This window comes from Sus scrofa, chromosome 1 (genome assembly GCF_000003025.6).
Source record: "Sus scrofa isolate TJ Tabasco breed Duroc chromosome 1, Sscrofa11.1, whole genome shotgun sequence".
NCBI lineage: Eukaryota > Metazoa > Chordata > Mammalia > Artiodactyla > Suidae > Sus > Sus scrofa.
Genome location: NC_010443.5, coordinates 246,643,009 through 246,665,062, shown reverse-complemented (window position 1 = coordinate 246,665,062; position 22,054 = coordinate 246,643,009). Strand labels below are relative to the sequence as shown.

Genomic DNA, 22,054 nt, shown 5'->3' with positions numbered 1-22,054 from the left:
AAAATATCAGCACCAACTGAGAACATGCAGTCAGGATACAGGTTGTCCTCATTTCTGAGGATAATGAGAATTTAGACTGCATGTAGAAAGAATAAAATGACAGGTGAAGCATTTGGCACAGGGCATGGCACAAAGCAGGTACCAATAAATGGTACATTGGTTTACCTATTCAGACTCAGATACCCAGGATGAACAATGGGGACAGTAGAGTCAAGTGAATGGTGGACTATGGGCCAGAGGTGATGGTAGGGCCAGAATCAGGAACGGGAGAGAGAGGGAAGGAACTCTGAGCAGGCATTATCTTCCCTTCTCTTTACCACTGTTGTGATCTAGCTGGGCTGAGATCAAAGTCTCAAGTAAAGCTGAAGTTAGCTTCAGAGGGAGGGCGATTCTTTGTCCCTCTAACCTCACTTGAGTTTTCAAAAATAATGATAATAAGGGAGGAAAGAAACTTATTCATCAGAAACTAGAAGGAAGGAAAGCTGATGGATTCATGCTCTGCTGAAAATGATGAGAGCTCCCACCAGATGGTTTTAATTTCTTCTCCAGGGCATAAGGTTAGGAAGGAGAAAGAACAAGAGAGCTTAAGAGAAGAAAAGGCATGAATAATCACTTGGAGAGCATGTATAAGAGAGATAAATGAATGAATGAATAAGATGAATTATTTAGAGGTGAATAAAAATAGCCAATTTCACAGCAATTCTAGTTAGACTGTAGCTAAACAATTTACCTGCTGGTGGCAACTCACATGGACACAGAATTGAGCAAAAGATAGTGTGTTAAGAGAATGAGAAATTATTAAGTAGCAATAGAGATGAAGAGGGAAATTCAGTCTATCATTCTTTCAGAAAACATGAATAGCTGCTATGTGAGGTTATATATTGGGGCTTGGATACTCAGAGATGAATAAAGCATGATACTGCCCCCTGGAAACGCATGCACCACTGCAGCAAGATGATAAACAAAGAACCAAAGAAGTTTAATACCGAGTCTTTGTGATATTTGACAGCTCTAATTTTTTAACAGCAACTATTAAATTGCTTCATTCTCTAGCATTGTATATTTATGATATTTGTGTCATATATACACTATGAACCAAAATAATAAAATGCACATTTGGATGCCTACCACTCAATTCATGTACTAAAACTTACTCTTTTATATGCATCTGAAATCTTCTGCCTGTCTTTTAAAGCTCTTTGGAATATGGCAGCATCTCCAAGCAACCAATCTAATTTCCAACTATTTTTTCCAAGCTTTCTATTCTAGTCAGACACACTTGACAGAAGCATTCCAAAAATTAAGTGTCCAAGAAAACAACTCCTCTTTCTTGTCCAAAAGAGACAAAGAATTAAGGAAATATTACTTGCCTAATAAATGCATTTCTTACATTACTATAGGAAATAAGAGCTTTCCCTTCTAAAGATTTCAAATAATTTGTAAAGGTAATAAAAGTTCACATGAATGGATGGTAAGTGCTAAAAGTACCTTCAGATGTTGTCATGGAAACTTAAAACTAAAAATGATTTATATTATCTTTCCATTCTGGTTTAAAAAAAGTACATTTTACAATAAGATTTAAAATTATCATTTAAAAAGTTAATACCTCAAATAGTATCTTTCTTTTCATAAACCTTTTAACTGTCGTAAAATACACCCAACAAAAAATTTACCATCTTAACCATTTCAAAGTGTACAGTTCAGTAGATCAAGTACATTCACTCTGTTGTGCAACCATCACCATCATCCATCTCCAGACCTTTACGTCTTGCAAAATTGAAACTCTTATATATAAAACAGTAACTTCCCATTCCTCTCTCCCCACAGCCTGTGCCAACTACCATTCTACTTTCTGTCTCTGTGAATTTGACTCTAAGTATCTCATTTAAGGGGAATCACAGTATTTGTCCTTTTGTGACTGGCTTATTTAATTTAACATAATATCTTCAAGGTCCATCTATGTTGTAGCATGGGTAAGAATTTCCTTCCTTTTTTTAAAAAAAAAAAGGTGGTAAAAACACATAACATACAATTTACCATCTTAAGCATTTTTTAAAGTGTATGCTAACGTTAACTCTATGCACACTATTGTGCAATAGATCTCAAGTTTTTTCATCTTGCAAAGCAAGCAAAACTGAAATTCTATACCCACTGAACAGTGCCTTCCCATTTCCTCCCCCTCTCGGGCCCTGGCAATCACAGTTCTACCTTCAAAGAGTCTACTCGGTAGATATCTCATGTAATTATACAGTATTTGCTTTTCTGTTACTGGCTTACTTCATCCAGCATAATGTTCTCCAGGTTCATCTGTGTTACAGCATATGACAGGATTTCCTTATTGTTGAAGACTAACATTCCACGGTATGTAGAGACCACATTTTGTATAGCCATTCAACTGTCAGTGGACATTTAGATTGTTTCTACCTCTTGGCAGAATAATGCTACAGGATTATGAGCCATAAGCGTGCACATATTGCTTCAAAATCCTGTTATCAGTTATTCTGGATATATACCTAAAAGTGAGATTTCTGGGTCACAGAGCAATCTATTTTTTTCAACGATTTAATTTTTTTAGAGCAGTTTTATTCCACAGCAAAACTGAAGGAAAGGTAGATATTTCCCATATACCTTGTCCCCCCACATATATATGGCTTCCCCCATTATCAACATTCTCCCACTAGAGTGGTATGTTTGATACAACTGATAAACCTACATTGACAAATCATAATCACCCAAAGTCCATACTTTACAGAAGGGTTCATTCTTGGTGCTATACATTCTATGAGCATTGACAAGCATGTGATGACATGAATCCATCATCGCAGTATCATACAAAGTATTTTCCCTGCCCTAAAAAATCCTCTTCATAATTTCAGTTTTTAATTTTTGAAGAACTTCCCACTGTTTTCCACAGTGGATGCACCATTTTACATTCCTACCAAGAGTACACAATTTCTCCATATCCTCACCAACATTTGTTATTTTCTGGATTTTGTTTGTTTGTTTGTCTGTTTGCTTATTAGTACCCATCCCAAGGGGTGTGAGGTGGTACCTCCCTCTGGTTTCAATTTGCACTTCTCTTGTGATTAGTTATGTTCATCATCTTTTCATATTCTTATTATTGACCAATCATATATCTTCTTTGCAGAAATGTCTACTCAAGTCCTTTGCCCATTTTTTAATTAGGTTGTGTATTTCTTCTTGTTCTTGAGCTGTAGGAGTTCTTTATATATTCTGGATATTAACCCCTTGTCAGATATGAGACTTGCAAATATTTCCTCCTATTGCATGGTGCTTTCCATTCTGCTGATTGTGTCTTAACATTGTGATGAGTCCAATTTATCTACTTGTTCTTTCATTGCCTGTGCTTTTGGTTCACATCCAAGAAACTGTTGCCAATTCCAATATCAAGAAGCTTTCCCTTAAGTTTTCTTCTAGGAGATTTACAGTTTGCTCCTACATGAGGGCTCGTTCGTGGACTTATAAAAATTCTCTTACAGATTTGGAAATATCCCACTAAAACTCAAATTATCTCTTATAGATAGTCCTCTCTGGAATTAATGATTGATATCTATATACTTGAGGTCAAAGAACTGTATTTTCTAACAGAAACAGATAACAAGAAATAAGCACAGATAACAATAAAAATTATCTGCTCCTTCCAAATCAATTTGTTTTTTGTTTTGTTTTGTTTCGTTTTGCTTTTTAGGGCTGCACCTGCAGCATATGGAATTCCCCAGGCTAGGGGTCAAATTGGAGCTGCAGCTACCAGCCTACACACAATCACAGCAACGCCAGATCTGAGCCATGTCTGTAACCTACACCACAGCTTACCACAACGCTGGATCCTTAACCCATGATGGAACCCGCATCCTTGTGGATACTAGTCGGGTTTGTTACCACTGAGTCATGACGGGAACTCCCCAAATCAATTTGTACTTCTAGTTTTAAGTCAGCAATCCAAACAATACAGGTTCTTTTGAGAAATTCAGAAATTTCAACTTAGGGTTGCTATTAAATTAAGATGTTTAGTACCCTACCCCAAAGGCTCCCTCTCTACTGCAATTTTATTTTATTATTTTTTAAATTATTATTATTATTATTTTTTGTCTTTTTGCCTTTTCTAGGGCCGCACCCACAGCATGTGGAGGTTCCCAGGCTAGGGGTCGAATCAGAGCTATAGCCGCCAGCCTACGCCAGAGCCACAGCAACGCAGGATCTGAGCCATGTCTGTGACCTACACCACAGCTCACGGCAACACCGGATCCTTAACCCACTGAGCAAGGCCAGGGATGGAACCTGCGACCTCAGGGTTCCTAGTCGGATTTGTTAACCACCGAGCCACGATGGGAACTCCACTATTGCAATTTTATAGTTTTCTCTTTGCCTTTTAAAATTAGTATCTTCTCCATCCTCCACTGCCGTGCTTTTTGATCCTGCCATTATTATTACTTTTTAAATGCCTAATCTGTTAACTTATTTTGTAAACAGCTGCCTTTGAAGCTAGATCTAATAGGTCTGTTTTCTGAAATAATATTTATTCATTAATATTTTTGAACACCTACTTTGTGCATGACACTATGGGTAATACAAAGCTATAAAACTTAGCAAAAGGGTCTTCTCAACAGGACCTGGTAAGGCCACACTCAGTATCATATTCACTTATAAAGACAGGGGCCTGGAAACAAAGTGTGAAAGCAGGGCAGCGTGGGGCATTTCTCCCTAATGGATCATTACAGCAGGCAATACAGCTGACAAGGAACTAGCTCTCTTCTGGCCCTCCAGATGATATGTCAGGTTCAAGGGATCAAGACTCACATTCAGTAGGTCCAAGAGAAGATGTTAGAAGCTAGTTCAATACTAGATCATAGTTTTGAATGCCAAGGCAAGACATATAGAGTTGTTGTTGTTTTTTCCAACTAGTTTCTGAACAAGAGACTAAAGCTCTAGGAATATTAATATGGCATCCATATATAAAGCAGCTAGAAGTTAGAGACTTGTAACTGTAAGAGTATTACACTCTACTGGTAGAATAACAATGACAACCATGACAATAATATAAAGCAGTAGCCAACACTTTTTTAAAAAATAATTTATATTTGCCAAATACTGTTCTAATCATTTTTCAATGCATTAACTCCTCATATCTACTCTATGAGGTAGTTCAGGTGCAAATATCATCCCTATTTCATAGATGGGGAAATTGAGGTATGGAGAGATCAAGTAAATTTCCCTGGGTCTCATACATATGAAGTACTAGGACCATCATTTGAACACAGATAATCTGACTCCACAGTCTATACTTTTTCTTTTTCTTTTTTCTTTTTTTTTTTTTTGTCTTTTTAGGGCCTCACCTGCAGCATATGGAGGTTTCCACGCTAGGGGTCCAACTGGAGCTGTATCTGAAGGCCTACACCACAGCCACAGCAATGCGGGTCTGAGCCGGGTCTGCAACCTACACCGCAGCTCATGGCAACACCAGATCCTTAACCCACTGAGCGAGGCTAGGGATGGAACCTGCATCCTCATGGATACTAGTCAGGTTTGTTAACCACTGAGTCACGACGGGAACTCCCATACTCTTAACTATTCAACACCACCACCTCCCAGAGTACACTGAGTGTGCTCACACTGTCCAAAGTTTTAAGAAAACCCTTAAGGAATAACTCATCCCTCCCTGAAACCTGATATGACAGACCTGAGAGTTCTAGTGTTAGACTCAGCAAATCAATACATGTGAGGATATCATGTAGGACCAGAAAATGAGTATTAGATCACATCAGTTCTCTTCAGAGAAATTTTTTTAAAACCTCTCACAACAGTATTCTTCTTTAGGACTAATATCCTTCAGGCATCATCTCACTGAATCCTCACAACTTAAGAGAGAGGCATTATTTTAAATCTAAATGTTTTTTTCAGATGAGGAAATCTAGGCTCCAAGAGGCTGTACCTTCTGTCCTTCATTACAGAACCAGACAGTGACAGAAGGAGAATTAGAATCCAGATCTGAGTCAGTCCCATGTTGGGAGTTCCCATTGTGGCTCAGTGGTAATCTGACTAGAATCTGTGAGGATGCAGGTTCCATCCTTGGCTTTGCTCAGTGAGTTAAGGAGCCAGTGTTGCTGTGAGCTGTGGTGTAGGTTGCAGACGTGGCTCAGATCCCACATGGCTGTGTCAATGGTGTAGACCAGCAGCTGCAGCACCGATTTGACCCCTAGCCTGGGAACTTCCATATGCAGTAAGTGCAGCCCTAAAACAAAAACAAAAACAAAAACTAAAACTAAATCAGTCCCATGTTCTTCCCACCATCCTATGCTGAGGACATGAAGTGATGGGACAGGAATACAGGCTGCAGTCCTGCTACCCTCAGAAGGCTAGCACCCCAGCTGAAATGATCTATAGCCATGGTGGTGTGTGTCTAGCCATGGCCCCAGGGTGTTCCAGCCAGACATTATACCTGGAGGATTCCTGAGTCAGCCCATGTTCCAAAGCTAGAACCAGCCTGTGAATCTGGGCGGGACTGAGGCAGCTCTGAGGATTCTTACACAAAATACAAACATGAAACCTCATGGAAAAATACAGGCTTGAAGGACTATCGCTATGCAGCTCTCCACAGAGAGAGGTTTTTAAAAAATTTCTCTGAAGAGATCTGATGTGAGTCATACAGAGCTGAAGACAGCACCTGGAGATTAGCAACCCGAAAGAAGAGAGCTAGGGTTCAGAAAACTGACGGGCTGTTTTCTCAGCTAATTCCCATATGTTTAACCTCAAAGTTTCTCCAAACTTATTTCTTATAAAAATGTTTAAGACATAATGTCTAATTACAAAAGTAAAATTATATACACACTAACACATGAAAAATGGTGGAATTTTAGTTTTTACGTCATTATTATTTTCTAAATTTTTAAAATCTCCTGTAATAAATACATATTATATCCAAGGGTAAAAATAAAATAAACTATTTTAAGTTCCCGTTGTGGCGCAATGGTTAATGAATCCGGCTAGGAACCTTGAGGTTTCGGGTTGGATCCCTGGCCTTGCTCAGTGGGTTAATGATCTGGCGTTGCCGTGAGCTGTGGTGTAGGTTGCACATGCGGCTCGGATCCCGTGTTGCTGTGGCTCTGGTGTAGGCCGGCAGCTACAGCTCTGATTCGACCCCTAGCCTGGGAACCACCATATGCCACAGGAGTGGGCCCAGAAAAGGCAAAAAATAAAAATAAAAATATACAAAATAAAATTTAGGAGTTCCTGTCGTGGCTCAGTGGTTAATGAATCCGACTAGGAACCATGAGGTTGCGCGTTCAGTCCCTGGCCTTGCTCAGTGGGTTGGGGATCCTGCATTGCCGTGAACTGTGGTGTAGATTGCAGATGCAGCTCAGATCCCGCATTGCTGTGGCTCAGGTGTAGGCCAGCAGCTACAGCTCCAATTCGACCCCTAGCCTGGGAACCTCCATATGCCGTGGGAGCAGCCCAAGAAATGGCAAAAAGACCAAAATAAATAAATAAATAAAATAATTAATTAATTAGATTAAATAAACTATTTTAAAATAACCTATGCTTAGGAATAGGGAAAAAAAAAAAAAAAACCCCAAAATTTACACTTAGTCTAGTAATTCCTAAATACTCAAACAGGCTATATCAAAATCACCTGAAATATTTGTAAAAAAAATGCAAATTTCCAGACCCCAAAGACCTACTCAGTCAGAATTTCCCCGGGAGGGGCCCAGAAATCTGGAGTTTCAACAAGCTCCTTAGGTGACAATAGCAAGTTTATATGAAGGAAGTCCAAAAGTACTTTCACTTCTCTTTGTCTTTCTAAGGTTCTTCAATGATTTATTTAATGCTAGGACAAATTTATACTGAAAGGCAAACACATAATATTTAACAGTGAGAATGAGGGACTGGGGAATAGAATCGGATGGCCTAATGTCTCACCATTTATCTCGGCAAACTTCTGAACATCACTTAGGGTTTTCAGTTCTTGTCTTGGACATGCTGCTACACACAGTGCTACAGACTTGATCTTCCGGTTTATCAAGTCCAGATTGCATGGATCCAAAAAGAATACATACCTAAAGCATGAAGAAAAATAGTGAGACGTTATTTCACAAAACACAGTCTAGTTCACTGTGTATTTGAAGAAACCTAAGAGCAAAAAACATCTTATTCCATACTCCTTCACAAATTCAATCATAGATGAACAACCACATCAAAAATATAACATATATGAATATAAAAAATTGCTTATAAATATACTGTTAACAGTGGGGATGGAGGAACTATAGGACTCATATTTTTCATGATCTATTTTTCTAATTTAAAATTTTGTAATGTATATTTCATCATAAGATTGTATATTTTAGTGTTTTTTTAAATAATTAATTTTAATTTTTTGACAAAGCTGTACCAAAAAATTACTGGAATACTGCTATATAACATTCTATTTTATACATAAACTTTCATTAATGAATATATAATCATATAAAAAGAGTACAATAAAAATGAACATATATGCACACACATATAAGGTGTGGCCAAGATGACTGAGTAGGAAGACCCTGAATTTGTCTCCTCCTATTGGCACACAAAGACTACAACTATTTACAGAGCAACTATTGATGAGAATGACCTGAAAACTAGAAGAAAAGATTCCCCACAACTAAAGATATAAAAAAGGAATCACAATTAAATGAAATGGGAGGCAGAGACATGGTACAAGCAAGATCCACACCACTGGATAGGCAACCTACAAATGGGAGGATAATCACAATTGCAGGGGTTCTCCCCAAGGAGAGAGGAATCTGCCCCATAATGAGCCCCCAGCCCAGGGACCCTGTAGCAGAAATACAAGCCCCCCAGAACATCTGGCTTTGAAGGCCAGCAGAGTCTGCACACAGGAGAGTCAGGGGGCTGCAGGAAACAGAGACTTCAGGCTTAACGGATACACATAAAATCTCACATGATCCAAAACCCAACACAGATACAGTAATTTGACATGTGCCTGGGTCGGACCCACTTTCTTATTTTGGAGAGACTCATAGACAGGCAGGAGGCAGCTGTGACCCATCTGTGGACATGAATGCTGGCCACAGGCATTTTGAGGAGCTCTTCCTACCACAAGGACACTGTCACTGACATTCTGGAGTCCTTCCTCTAGACTACTAGTGCCAGAAGCTTACCCACCCACCAGTTGGTTGCTCCAGTTGCCGGACCCCCCAGGACCAGCAGCCAGCCATGCACAGACATAATCTCACCATCCAGTGGGCCAACACCAGCCCCAGGCACCACAGAGATCTACCCTAGGACCCATTCCCACCTACCAGAAGACTGGAACCTAATGCAAGTGATGTTGGGACACAGACCCAACCACCAGCAGGCTGGCACCAGACCCAGGACTCAAATAGTGCAGCTGCTCAGGACCCAGCCCCACCCACAAAAAACATTAAACATTTCAGCAATGGCTGGAGGCAGGGTGGATGAGAGTTTGTTACAATGGCAAGGTTGTTAGAATGTCTTAAGAGATCATCAACTTAAAATCATCATATATAAATACATGTTGTTATATATAAATCTCATAACAACCACATGTCAATAATCTATAATAGATACACACAAAAAGAGAAAGGAATCCAAATAAGAATCTAAACATAACACTAAATGTAGTCATCAAACAACAAGGGAAGAGAGCAAAGGAAGAAGTGATAAAAACTAGAAAACGATTAAAAAAACGGCAGTGAGTACATACCTACCAATAATTATTTAAATGTAAATGGACTAAATCCTCTAATCAAAAGACACAGTGTCTAAATAGATAAAAATAATAACAAACAAAACAAAACGAAACAAACAAAAAACCCAAGACCCAAATCGCACAAAAGATGCACTTCAGATCTAAAGACACAAACAGCCTGCAAATGGGGGATGGAAAAAGGTATTTCATACAAATAGAACCAAAAAGAAAGTTGGAGTAGCAATTCTTTGGTCAAAATAGACTTTAAAACAAAGACCGTAACAGGCTGGCAGCTGTAGCTGTGATTCAACCCCTAGCCTGAGAACCTCCATATGCTGTGGGTATGGCTCTAAAAAGACAAAACAAACAAACAAACAAAAAACCCACAGAAAGACTGTAACAAGAAGCAAAGAAACATATTACATAATGATCAAGGGATTAATCCAAGAAGCAGACAGAACAATTGTAAATAACATGTGCACCCAACAGAGGAGCATTTAAATACATAAAGCAAATATTAACAGATAAAGGGAAAAACTGACAGTAATACAATAACAGTAGGGGACTTCACTCCACTTCTATCAATGGACAAACCATTCAAACAAAATCAGTAAGGATACACTCGCCTAAAATGACACCTTAGACCAGATGGACTTAACTGATATTTGTTTATCATTCCATCCAAAAGCTGCAGAATATATATCCTTTCCAAGGGCACACAGAACATTCTCCAGGACAGATCACATGCTAGGCCACAAAGCAAGTCTCAATAAATTTAAGAAGACCAAAATCACACCAAGCATCTTTTCCAACCACAGTGGTATGAGACTAGAAATCAACTAAAAGGAAAAAATCATGCAAAACCCACAAACATGTGGAGGATAAACAATATGCTACTAAATAAGAAGTGAGTCACTAAAGAAGTCAAACGGGAAAATTTTAAATACCTGAGACGAATGAGGATATAAACACATCAATCCAAAATCTATGGAATGCAGCAAAAGCAGTTCTACAATACATGTTTACCTCAGAAAACAAGAAAAATCTCAAAAAAACAAAAACAAAAAAAAAACCCCAAAACAGGAGTTCCTGTCGTGACGCAGTGGTTAACGAATCTGACTAGGAACCATGAGGTTGCGGGTTCAATCCCTGCCCTTGCTCAGTGGGTTAACGATCCGGCATTGCCGTGAGCTGTGGTGTAGTTTGCAGATGCGGCTCAGATCCTGCGTTGCTGTGGCTCTGGTGTAGGCTGGCAGCTACATCTCCGATTCAACCCCTAGCCTGGGAACCTCCATATGCCGCGGGAGTGGCCCAAGAAATGGCAAAAAGACAAAACAAAAACAAAAACAAAAAACCTAACCATACACCTAAAGTAAAGGAACTGTAAAAGAACAAACAAAACCCCAAAGTTAATAAAAGGAAAGAAATAATAAAGATCAGAGCAAAAATAAATAAAATAGTGACTAAGAAAAAGAAAGAAAAGATCAGTGAAAATAAGAGTGGATTCTTTTAAAAATTATCAAATTTGATAAGTCTTTAGCCAGACTAAGCAAGAAAAAAAGAGAAAGCTCAAATAAATCAGAAATGAAAGAGAAGTTACAACTAACACCACAGAAATACAAAGGATCACAAGAGATTACTAAGAACAATTATATGCCAATAAAATGCACAATTTCTAGAAACATAAAATCTCCCATGACTGAATCAGGAAGAAACAGAAAATAGACTGATTACCAGTAAGGAAACTGAATCAGTAAAAAAAAACTCCCGAAAAATCAAAGGCTAGAACCAGGTAGCTTCACAGCTGAATTCTACCAAAAACTTAAAGAAGAATTAACATCCATTTTTCTCAAACTATACAAACTGAAAAGAAAAGAAGCCAGCATCACCTTGCTACCAAAACCAAAGATATCAAAAAAAAAAAAGAAAATTATAGGCCAATATCACTGTTGAACACAGATGTTAAAATTCTCAACAAAATATCAGCAAACCAGATTCAATACATTACAAGAATTATATGCTATGATCAAATGGCATTTATCCCATGGAAGCAAAGATGATTTAACATCTCTAAATCAATCAATGTGATACACCACATTAACATTTGAAAAATAAAAATCACATGGTCATCTCAATAGATGTGGAAAAAAACTTTTGGCAAAATTCAACACTCATTTGTGATTTAAAAAAAACAAAAAAAAACAAACAACAACAACAAAAAAAAAACTGTCCACAAAGTGGGCATAGAAGGAACATACCTCAATATAATAAAGGCTATATATGACAAACCCACAATCAACATTACACTCAATGGCGAAAAGCTGAAAGCATTTCCTCTAAAATCAGGAACAAGACAAGGGTAGCCACTCTAAATACTATTATTCAACATAGTGTTGGAAGTCCCAGCTACAGAAATCAGACAAGAAAAAGAAATAAAAGGAATCCAAACTGGAAAGAAAGAAGTAAAATTGTCACTGTTAACAGGTAGCTTGATACTATGTACAGAAAATCCTTAAGATGCCACCAAAAAACTATTAGAACTCATCAATGAATTCAATAAAGTTTCAGGATAATGAAATTAATATATAGAACAAATAATTCTAAAATTTGCATGAAAATACAAAGGGACACAAATAGCCAAAATAATGTGAGAAAAGAAGAACAAAGCTAGAGGTTTCATATCCCCTCATTTCAAATTGTACTACAAACCTACAGTAATCAAAACAGTATGGTACCTGCACAAAAACAAACAGAAAAATGGAACAGAATAGAGAGTGCAGAAATAAGCCTACACACTTATAGCCAATTAATTTGCAACAAATGAGGCAAGACTATACAATGGGGGAAGGTAGCCTCTTCAATAAATGGTGTTAGGAAAACTGGACAACCACATGCAAAAGAATCAAACTGGACTACTTTGTCATACCACATGTAAAAATAAACTCAAAATGCACTAAAGACTTAAATGGAGGACCTGAACCCATAAAACCTCTAAAAGAAAACATAGGCACTATGTTCTTTGATATTGGTCTTAACAATTTCTTGGATATGTCTCTTTAAGCAAGAATAACAAAAGGAAAATGAACAAATGGAACTATATCCAACTAAAAAGCTTTTGCACAGTAAAGGAATTATCAACAAAATGAAAAGGTCACCTACTGAATGGAAGAAGACATTTGAAAAGGAAGTATCCAATAAGGGGTTAAAATTCAATATACAGGAGTTCCTGTCGTGGCGCAGTGGTTATCGAATCTGACTAAGAACCATGAGGTTGAGGGTTCGATCCCTGGCCTTGCTTAGTGGGTTAAGGATCCAGCATTGCCATGAGCTGTAGTGTAGCTTGCAGACGAGGCTCGGATCCCGCGTGCTGTGGCTCTGGCATAGGCTGGTGGCTACAGTTCTGATTCGACCCCTAGCCTGGGAATCTCCACATGCTGCAGGAGCGGCCCAAGAAATAGCAAAAAGACAAAAAAAAAAAAAAAAAAAATCAACATACAAAGAACTCATTTAACTCAACATCAGGAAAACAAAAAACCCAATTTAAAATGGGCGAGTACCTGAACATTTTCCTAAGAAGACATTCAGAGGGCCAACAGGGACATGAAAAGATGCGCAAAGTTACTAATCATCAGTGAAATGTAGATCAAAACCATAATATATGGTTTTAATGTCAGAATGGCTATTAACACCTGTCAGAATGGCATTAACAAAAAGACAACAAGTGTTGGCAAGGATGTGGAAAAAAGGGAACCCTCATGCACTATTGCGGGATATAACTGAGCCACTATGGAAAACAGTATGGAGGCTCCTCAAAAAATTAAAAACAGGAGTTCCCGTCGTGGCGCAGTGGTTAACGAATCCGACTAGGAACCATGAGGTTGTGGGTTCAGTCCCTGCCCTTGCTCAGTGGGTTAACGATCCGGCGTTGCCGTGAGCTGTGGTGTAGGTTGCAGACGCAGCTCGGATCCTGCGTTGCTGTGGCTCTGGCGTAGGCCGGTGGCTACAGCTCCAATTCGACCCCTAGCCTGGGAGCCTCTATATGCCGCAGGAGCGGCCCAAAAAATGGCAAAAAAAGACAAAAAAAAATTTTTTTTAAATAAATAAATTAAAAACAGGAGTTCCCACTGTGGTGCAGTGGAAATGAAACAGACTAGGATCCACGAGGTTGCAGGTTTGATCCATCGTTGCCATGAGCTGTGGTTTAGGTGGCAGATGTGGCTGGCTCAGATCTGATGTTGCTGTGGCTGTGGCTGGCAGCTGTAGCTCCCAATGGACCCCTAGCCTGGGGACCTCCATATTCCACGGGTGTGGCCCTAAAAAGCAAATAAAATAAAAAATTAAAAATTAAAAACAGAATTACCATATGATCCAGCAATTCCACTTCTGGGTATTTTTCCAAAGAAAACAAAATCATTAATTCAAAAAGATATATGCACTTCTATGTTCACGTCAGCATTATTCACAATGGCCAAGATGTGCAAGCAACCTAAGTGCCCATACATAGACAGATAAAGAAGATGTAATAAAAATGTATATATAATGAAATATATGTACTCAGCTATTAAAAAAGAACAAAATCTTGCCAGTTGTGACAACATGGATGAACCTAAAGGGTATTATGCTAAGTGAAATAAGTCAGACAGACAAAGACAATTACCATATAATTTCACCTACATGTGGAACCTAAAAAACAAAACAATTGAACCAATAAAATGGAAATAGGCTCACAGATACATAGAACAAACAGGTGCTTTCCAGATGGGACAGGAAAGGTGGGTGGAATGAGTGAAATAGGTGAGGGAGAGTAAAAGATACAAACTTCCAATTATAAAATAAATGAGTCACAGGAATGAAGTGTATGGCACGGGGAATAGAGTTAATATTATTGTAATATCTTTGTATGGTGATAGAAAGTAACTACTTATCATGGTGCTCATTCTGTAATGTACAGAAATATTACATTACGATGTTGTGCACCATGAAATAATACAGTGTTGTAGGTCGATTATAAAAAAAGAAAAGAAAAAAATAAAAAACAGATAAAGGAGTTCCCGTCGTGGCGCAGTGGTTAACGAATCCGACTAGGAACCATGAGGTTTCGGGTTCAGTCCCTGCCCTTGCTCAGTGGGTTAACGATCCGGCGTTGCCGTGAGCTGTGGTGTAGGTTGCAGACGCAGCTCGGATCCCGAGTTGCTGTGGCTCTGGCATAGGCTGGTGGCTACAGCTCCGATTCAACCCCTAGTCTGGGAACCTCCACATCCCGCAGGAGCGGCCCAAGAAATAGCAAAAAGACAAAAAAAAAAGTGATAAAAAAAAAAACAGATAAAAATAATCTTACTGTTTTAGCAGCATTTTTTATGAGTTCAAACATTATTTCATACATTGTTCATTTGCATTTTTTAAATTTTTTGTATCTTTTGCTTATTTTCAAAATAGAGGTATTCTACTACTCACTGAATTACAAACACTTTGTATATTAAGGGTATTAAATTTCTGTTAAGGCTGATACAAGTATTTTTCATGATTTGCCAACTGTCGTTTGGGAAGTTTTCTGTTTTTGTCATCAAATCTATTCTGTTTTATTTTTGTGATTAGTTCACTATTTTTTTATGCTTTAAAAAGTAGCTCCTCATTCCTATATTAAATGTTTCATAGATTCATTTTGGTGTATGGAAAAGAGGGAAAAAATATGACTTTAATTTTCTAAGTAAATTAACCAATTGCCCTAGTGCTGTTTTAAAAATATTATTTCTCATTCCTTCATAGTGTGTTGCCACTCTTCTACACTAGAGGAAACAGGTTTACGCTATTTTGTTTCACTGACTCATCTGAATATTCTAGTGTAAGTTAAAAAAAAAAGGACATGAGCTAATGAATATATAATTACAAAAATGCATTATAAAACTACATAAAATTAATACATAAAGTTGAATGTAGACTAGAGAGAAATACACAGTTCAATTACAGTCATCACTGGGTGTTAGAAAAAATGATTTTAATTTTTTTTCTTCTACTTTTTAGAATTCATATGTTCTAGAACGAAAGCAATTACTTCCAACTTGAGATAACTACAACATTGTTTACTAAAAAGGTCTAATTCATATTAACAAAATAATCCCCAAATCCTAGATCATACTTTATGTTTCCTGTATGTTTATATTTTTGGAATGGGAAAATTAATTAGAAATTACACTAAAACTTTTTTTTTTTTTTTGGCTGCACCCACAGATTGTGGAAGTTCACAGGCCAGGGATCAAACCTGTGCCACAACAGTAACCAGGGCCACAGCAGTGACAACACCAGATCTTTAACCCAGATCTTTAACCCACTGAGCCACCAGGAACTCCTGAAACTTTTTTTTTAATGTTAGAATGTAGAAGAGATGACAGAGGTTGCATTTACCTAAAGAGAAAGGAAGAGTCAAACACTCTTTTTATTTTTTATTTTTTTTCACTTCTGCTTTTTAGGGCCATACCTGCAGCATATGGAAGTTCCCAGGCTAGGGTTTGAATTGGAGCTGCAGCTGTCAGCCTATAGCACAGCCACAGCAACACAGGATCCAAGCCAAGTCTGCAACCTATACCACAGCTCATGGCAATTCCAGATCCTCAACCCACTGATCAAGGCCAGGGATTGAACCCATATCCTCATGGACACTAGTCAGATTTGTTACCGCTGAGCCACGCTGGGAACTTCCACAGTCAAACACTCTTAACTGAGATAAGCAAAATCTAAGACTATGGTTTCAGGGAAAGAGCACAAGTAGGAATACTTTCTCCCAAGATAAGAGTTAACGGAACCTCCAGCCCTGGGTTCTATTCCACTGGGTCCACAGAAAGTTTTATAAAATAATGTATCTTCCAATAACCTTTCCCATGTTGTTAAATTCCGTTGGTATACAAAACGTGATTCAAATCAGGAAATATAACAAAATGCAAGAATTGGGTGAGAAAACTGAAAAGCAAAAAAGAGAAGTCAATCTATGGGTAAGATGGACCATATAAAGAAACATCAGGTGGGAGTTCCCGTCACGGCTCAATGGAAACGAATCCGACTAGTATCCATGAGGATGTGGGTTCAATCCCTGGCCTTGCTCAGTGGGTTAAGGATCCAGTATTGCCACGTGCATGGCTTGGATCTGGCATTGCTGGGGCTGTGGCTGTGGCCAGCAGCTGTAGCTCTGATTCAATCCCTAGCCTGTGGACTTCCAAATGCCAAGGGTGTGGCCCTAAAAAGGGAAAAAAAAAAGAGAGAGAGAGAGAGACATCAGAAAAAAAATTAGACAGGAAAAAAAAAAAGTTGGGAGTGGGAGGTATGTCAGACCAGGGAGGCAGAGTAACTTACTGACCACTTTGGTGGAGCTGGGGACCAGGAACACAGCATGAAGGCCAAGGATAAGCTACAAACCACCAAACTTTTAAAAAAAAATGAATTTTTTGTTACCCTGTTAGTGACTCCAATACCATTAATACATAGATAAAAGGAAAGAAAAGAAGTCAGGCAGAAAGATCTGGTTCTCTGATAACAAGGATCTAGGGCACAGAGAAAACTTTCTGGAAAACTTTGTGTAGAAGTAATCATTTCCTCACTAATTCTCCCTCCATCTGTCCTATACATCTTATAGAGCATACCCACCCCTGGACCCTCTGCAATGAACTGCACGAAGCCAGCCCCTGGGCAGGGAACATGGTGGTCCATGAGGTAGGTGTCCTAGAATTGTTGAATCATTTGCTAACATTAGCACAACCAACACCGCTAATAATAATACGATCAACAATGGAAATAATTGAGTACTTATTAGGTACCAGACACTGTATTAAACCACTTTATACATATGAACTCATCTGTTCTCACAACAACCCTGTTGTGTGTTTCTCTGTGTGCTGGGGTGGGGGTGGACAGTAGAACTGGGGTGGGATAGAGGTGTTTAAGTGTACAGTTCTAAGTGATGAGCAATGTCTTAAGAAATATCTAAAGACTCTTGTGATAGTAAAAAAAAAAAAAGCACACGCCTGTGGAAAAGGAAGGAAGGCCAGAGGTCCAGGGACCTGCAGACAGCTGGGCCTAAGCTGGATCAATGACAGTGCCTTTTACAGCTTCCTGAGAACAGATGCCTTATCTGACTGTCCTGCAAGCTTCTGTCCCCTCCAAGACCACAAGTGCCCTCACTTTATTTCCAACTTTTTTATACCTTAAAGCACCACTCCCTTGAATTATACTAATGACTAGGCAGCAGCCTTACACCATACCTGGACCAAATGAATCTGAGCTTGCTTTCTGGTTCTCTTTCTTATTAGTTCTCTGACCTTGGAGAATATATTTATCCTTCTGAGTATCAGTTTCCTTACCTGTAAAACTGCATACCACCTGTTTTACAGTTTGTTATAATGTTGTTGATAATGTACACAAAGCATCTAAGATGCAGTATATACTCAGGGATTTATATCATTAAGAAACCAACTTGCCTTTCCCAAATTTTACATTTCATAGTAAGGCACTAAATTCAACACTTTCTATGTGGGCATAAAACAAGACTATAATACTAGTATTTAGCTTTCATTTGGAAGAAAAATCTGTGTAGGTGTATTCATGACTGTTAAGGCATTAGCCTTAAGAAGCACTAAGTAGGTCTCCAGAACTGATCTAGCACAAGGAAAATAATATAAGAAGGAAAGGAGAATTCTAAAATGATTATAATACTATAAAATTAACACTGCACATTTTTTATCCTGTGTATATTGTTTGGAAGAATCTGCTTCGATAGAACTACAAAAATAATTTTAAATGGTATCCTCAGGAAATACACTCACATACACACACACCATTAAATTCAAAAATCACCCACCTCCACAGTCTAAGAACACAATAAACTTAATTCCCTATGTATTTCCCATATTCAGATGCACACATACAAAACACGTGCACACGTGAACATATATATACACAATGTTTAAAATAATTTATTGGCCTTAGATTTACAGTCTATTAACACTTACTGAATGTCTGAATGGTGGGAACTGTCACATGAATGACTTTATTTGATCCTCACAACAATTTCATGAGATAAAGGCCTTAACCTTCCACAGATGACTAAACAGAGACCCCAAGGGACTAACTATATGGCCTAAGAGAGCTAGTAGGTAGGTACCAGAGTTAAGAAGTCAAACCTATTCCTTCTGATTCTGAGTTTCATTCTATTTCCAACCTGCTCTATTCTCAAAATACTTCCCACAAATACAATTAATAATTTTAATTGTTCTATCTTAACTTTGAATATTGTTTCCAGCATTCTGAAGTTCATCTAACCCATGGCAACATGTCTACAAGTAATTATACTTCAGCTAATTGGCATTTAACTGAATATTTACAGAGTAGGAAAAGTGCTTATATTAAACAGACAAATTTAGGATTCATTAAAACTGCACTTTCTTGCCTTTTGATTTGCAAATGCCCTTAGCCTGGTAAAAAAAATCCTTACATTAGTTTCAGTTTTCACTTTAAACAAAATGAACTATATGTGGCAATTTTGTTTTTTGAAATGAAACAAATAACCAACTCTCAAATAAGCATTGCCCTGGCAGACCAGAGTTTTATAACTAACAAATCAACAGGGGCGGAGTTCCCGTCATGGTGCAGCAGAAACGAATCTGACCAGGAACCATGAGTTTGCGGGTTCGATCACTGGCCTTGCTCAGTAGGTTAAGGATCCCACATTACCAATGAGCTGTGGTGTAGGCTGCAGACGCGGCTTGGCTCCTGCATTGCTGTGGCTGTGGTGTAGACTGGCAGCTACAGCTTCAATTTGACCCCTAGCCTGGGAACCTCCATATGCCACATGTGTGGCCCTAAAAAGACAAAAGACAAAAACAAACAAACAAAAAAATCAACAGAGGCATATTTTTCAACAGCGAGGAGGCAAGAGCTACTGGGTAAGAGATTGCAAAATATTCTAGAAAGGTTTCTTAAAACAGCCTACTTCCACTCTATCGCCGGGCAAACAGGGGGGAAAAGGATGGGGCATATGAATTTGAGAAAGCATCTTAGGCAACTCTAATTACATGCCTTGGCTCATGCCCCATCCTTTTAGGATGGAAAACTGCCATAATAGATAACCTTTAAACCTAAGTTAAAAACAAATTTTCACTGTTATCCTCAGTGAATCTTTTACCAGACCTAGTAATAACTTAAAAACAGCTTGGTATAAGCTTCCCACTCTTTAGAGGAGCTGGAATGACTAAAATAGCAAAAGTGGAAATGAGAGAAGCACCAAGAGAAAAATGCTCCACAAACGAAACAGCCAAGACACCTGCAGACACTGGCCTATACAACACGCACACAGCATGATCACATGATACTGAGAAGAACACATTTGCAAAGAGAATTGTAAAGCGGTCTAAGCGAGCTTTGAACTTAAAAGTGAGGGGGATGGAGGAAAATGTTCAAACCAAAAACGGTAACACAAATATTAGAGACAGCAGGTAGGATGTAAATCTATATCACAGACATGGCTTCTGACAATTATGAAGGAGAAAAAAAAGATAAATCTATTTTAAACTGAAATTCTTGGAGTTCTTCAGTGGTCCAGTAGTTAAGATTCAGTGTTGTCATTTCTGTGGCTCGGGTTTGATTCCTGACCTGGGAACTTCTGCAACCAAAAATTTTTCTAAGAAATAAAGATACCAGATTGTCATTTAAGGAAAAAAAACAAACAAACAAAAAACCTGAAATTCTTGACATATAATAGCAAGGTAGTCCCAAAAAGGCAGGAAAGGAGAGAAATTCCCTTGTGGTACAGTGGGTTATGGCTCCAGCATTGTCACTGCAGCAGGTTGGGTGGCTGCTATGGCACAGGTACAATCCCTGGCTCAGGAACTTCCACATGCTTTAGGCGCAGCCAAAAAGAAAAAGGCAGAAAAGGAGAGATAACTAAATAAATTGTCTATCTACATTGTAAACTCAAGGGGACAGATGCACCAAAATTGAAAACAGGGCTCTGGGGCAAAGGAAGGACTAACACATGGAAGCTTAAGGAAAAGGGACAAAAGGCACAGAAAGGGGTGACTTTCAGAGCTCTGCTCAGAGCAAGAAGATGAACGTTGAACGATCTGATGCAGATAAAGATGCCAACGTTCAAATCTAATTTAAAATTCTATTTTGCTGTCATTTTCCTCCTGGAAGACAGGACAGGTAAGATTTACTGAGAATTTACTTTGGGCCACAAGGCATGTAGGCACTATCCTTACACATTCTAATCCAAAAAGAGGGAACTAAGACTAGTTGGGCAAGTAACCAAAGGCTACTCTGATGTGAGCCCCAGGAAGACTGACACCCAAGTGTTGCTCTTCCTGCCACTGCTCTTCCAATTCAAACTGGAAAGTGAGAATAAAAGCAATGGACAGAATGGGAGAAAATCTTTGCAAATGAATCGACTGACAAGGGATTGATCTTCAAAATTTATAAACAACTTCTGCAGCTCCATACCAAAACAACCCCATCAAAAAAATGGGCAGAAGATCTAAACAGACAATTCTCCAAAGAAGACATACAGATGGCCGAGAAACACATGAAAAGATGTTCAGCATCACTCATTATTAGAGAAATGCAAATCAAAACCACCATGAATTACCACCTTACACCAGCCAGAATGGCCCTCATCCAAAAGTCTACAAACAATAAGTGCTGGAGAGGGTGTGGAGAAAAAGGAACCCTAGTACACTGTTGGTGGGATTGTAAATTGGTGCAACCACTGTGGAAAGCAGTATGGAGATGCCTCAGAAAACTAAACATAGAACTACCATTTGATCCAGCAATCCCACTCCTGGGCATCTATCCAGAGAAAACAACTCGCAAAGACACATGTACTCCAATGTTCACTGCAGCACTATTTACAATAGCCAAGACATGGAAACAACCTAAATGTCCATCGACAGAGGAGTTGATCCAGAAGATGTGGTACATATACACAATGGAATATTACTCAGCCATCAAAAAGAACGAAATACCAGCATTTTTAGCAACATGGATGGACCTAGAAACTATCATGCTAAGTGAAGTCAGCCATACAATGAGACACCAACATCAAATGCTTTCACTGACATGTGGAATCTGAAAAAAGGACAGACGGAACTTCTTTGCAGAACAGATGCTGACTCACAGACATTGAAAACCTTATGGTCTCCGGAGGAGACAGTTTGGGGGGTGGGGGGATGTGCTTGGGCTGTGGGATGGAAATCCTGTGAAATCAGATTATGATCATTATACAACTACAGATGTGATAAATTCATTTGAGTAATAAAAAAAATGAAAAAAAAAAGCAATGGAAAG

General features: G+C 38.6%; 1 protein-coding gene across 4 annotated transcripts in view; it reads right to left on the bottom strand.

The window, feature by feature from the left end:
* The window catches only part of SLC44A1 (solute carrier family 44 member 1), a 212,067-nt gene that overhangs the window by 95,465 nt on the left and 94,548 nt on the right, over window positions 1–22,054 (bottom strand). For all 4 annotated transcript variants that reach the window (XR_002337141.1, XM_003480567.3, XM_021067056.1 and 1 more), the window contains exon 4: window positions 7,936–8,072. Coding sequence is in view for 3 of the 4 variants with exons in the window: in XM_003480567.3 (XP_003480615.1) it covers window positions 7,936–8,072 (137 nt within the window). In the remaining variant the exon portion in view is untranslated. The remainder of the gene's footprint in view (window positions 1–7,935; window positions 8,073–22,054) is intronic.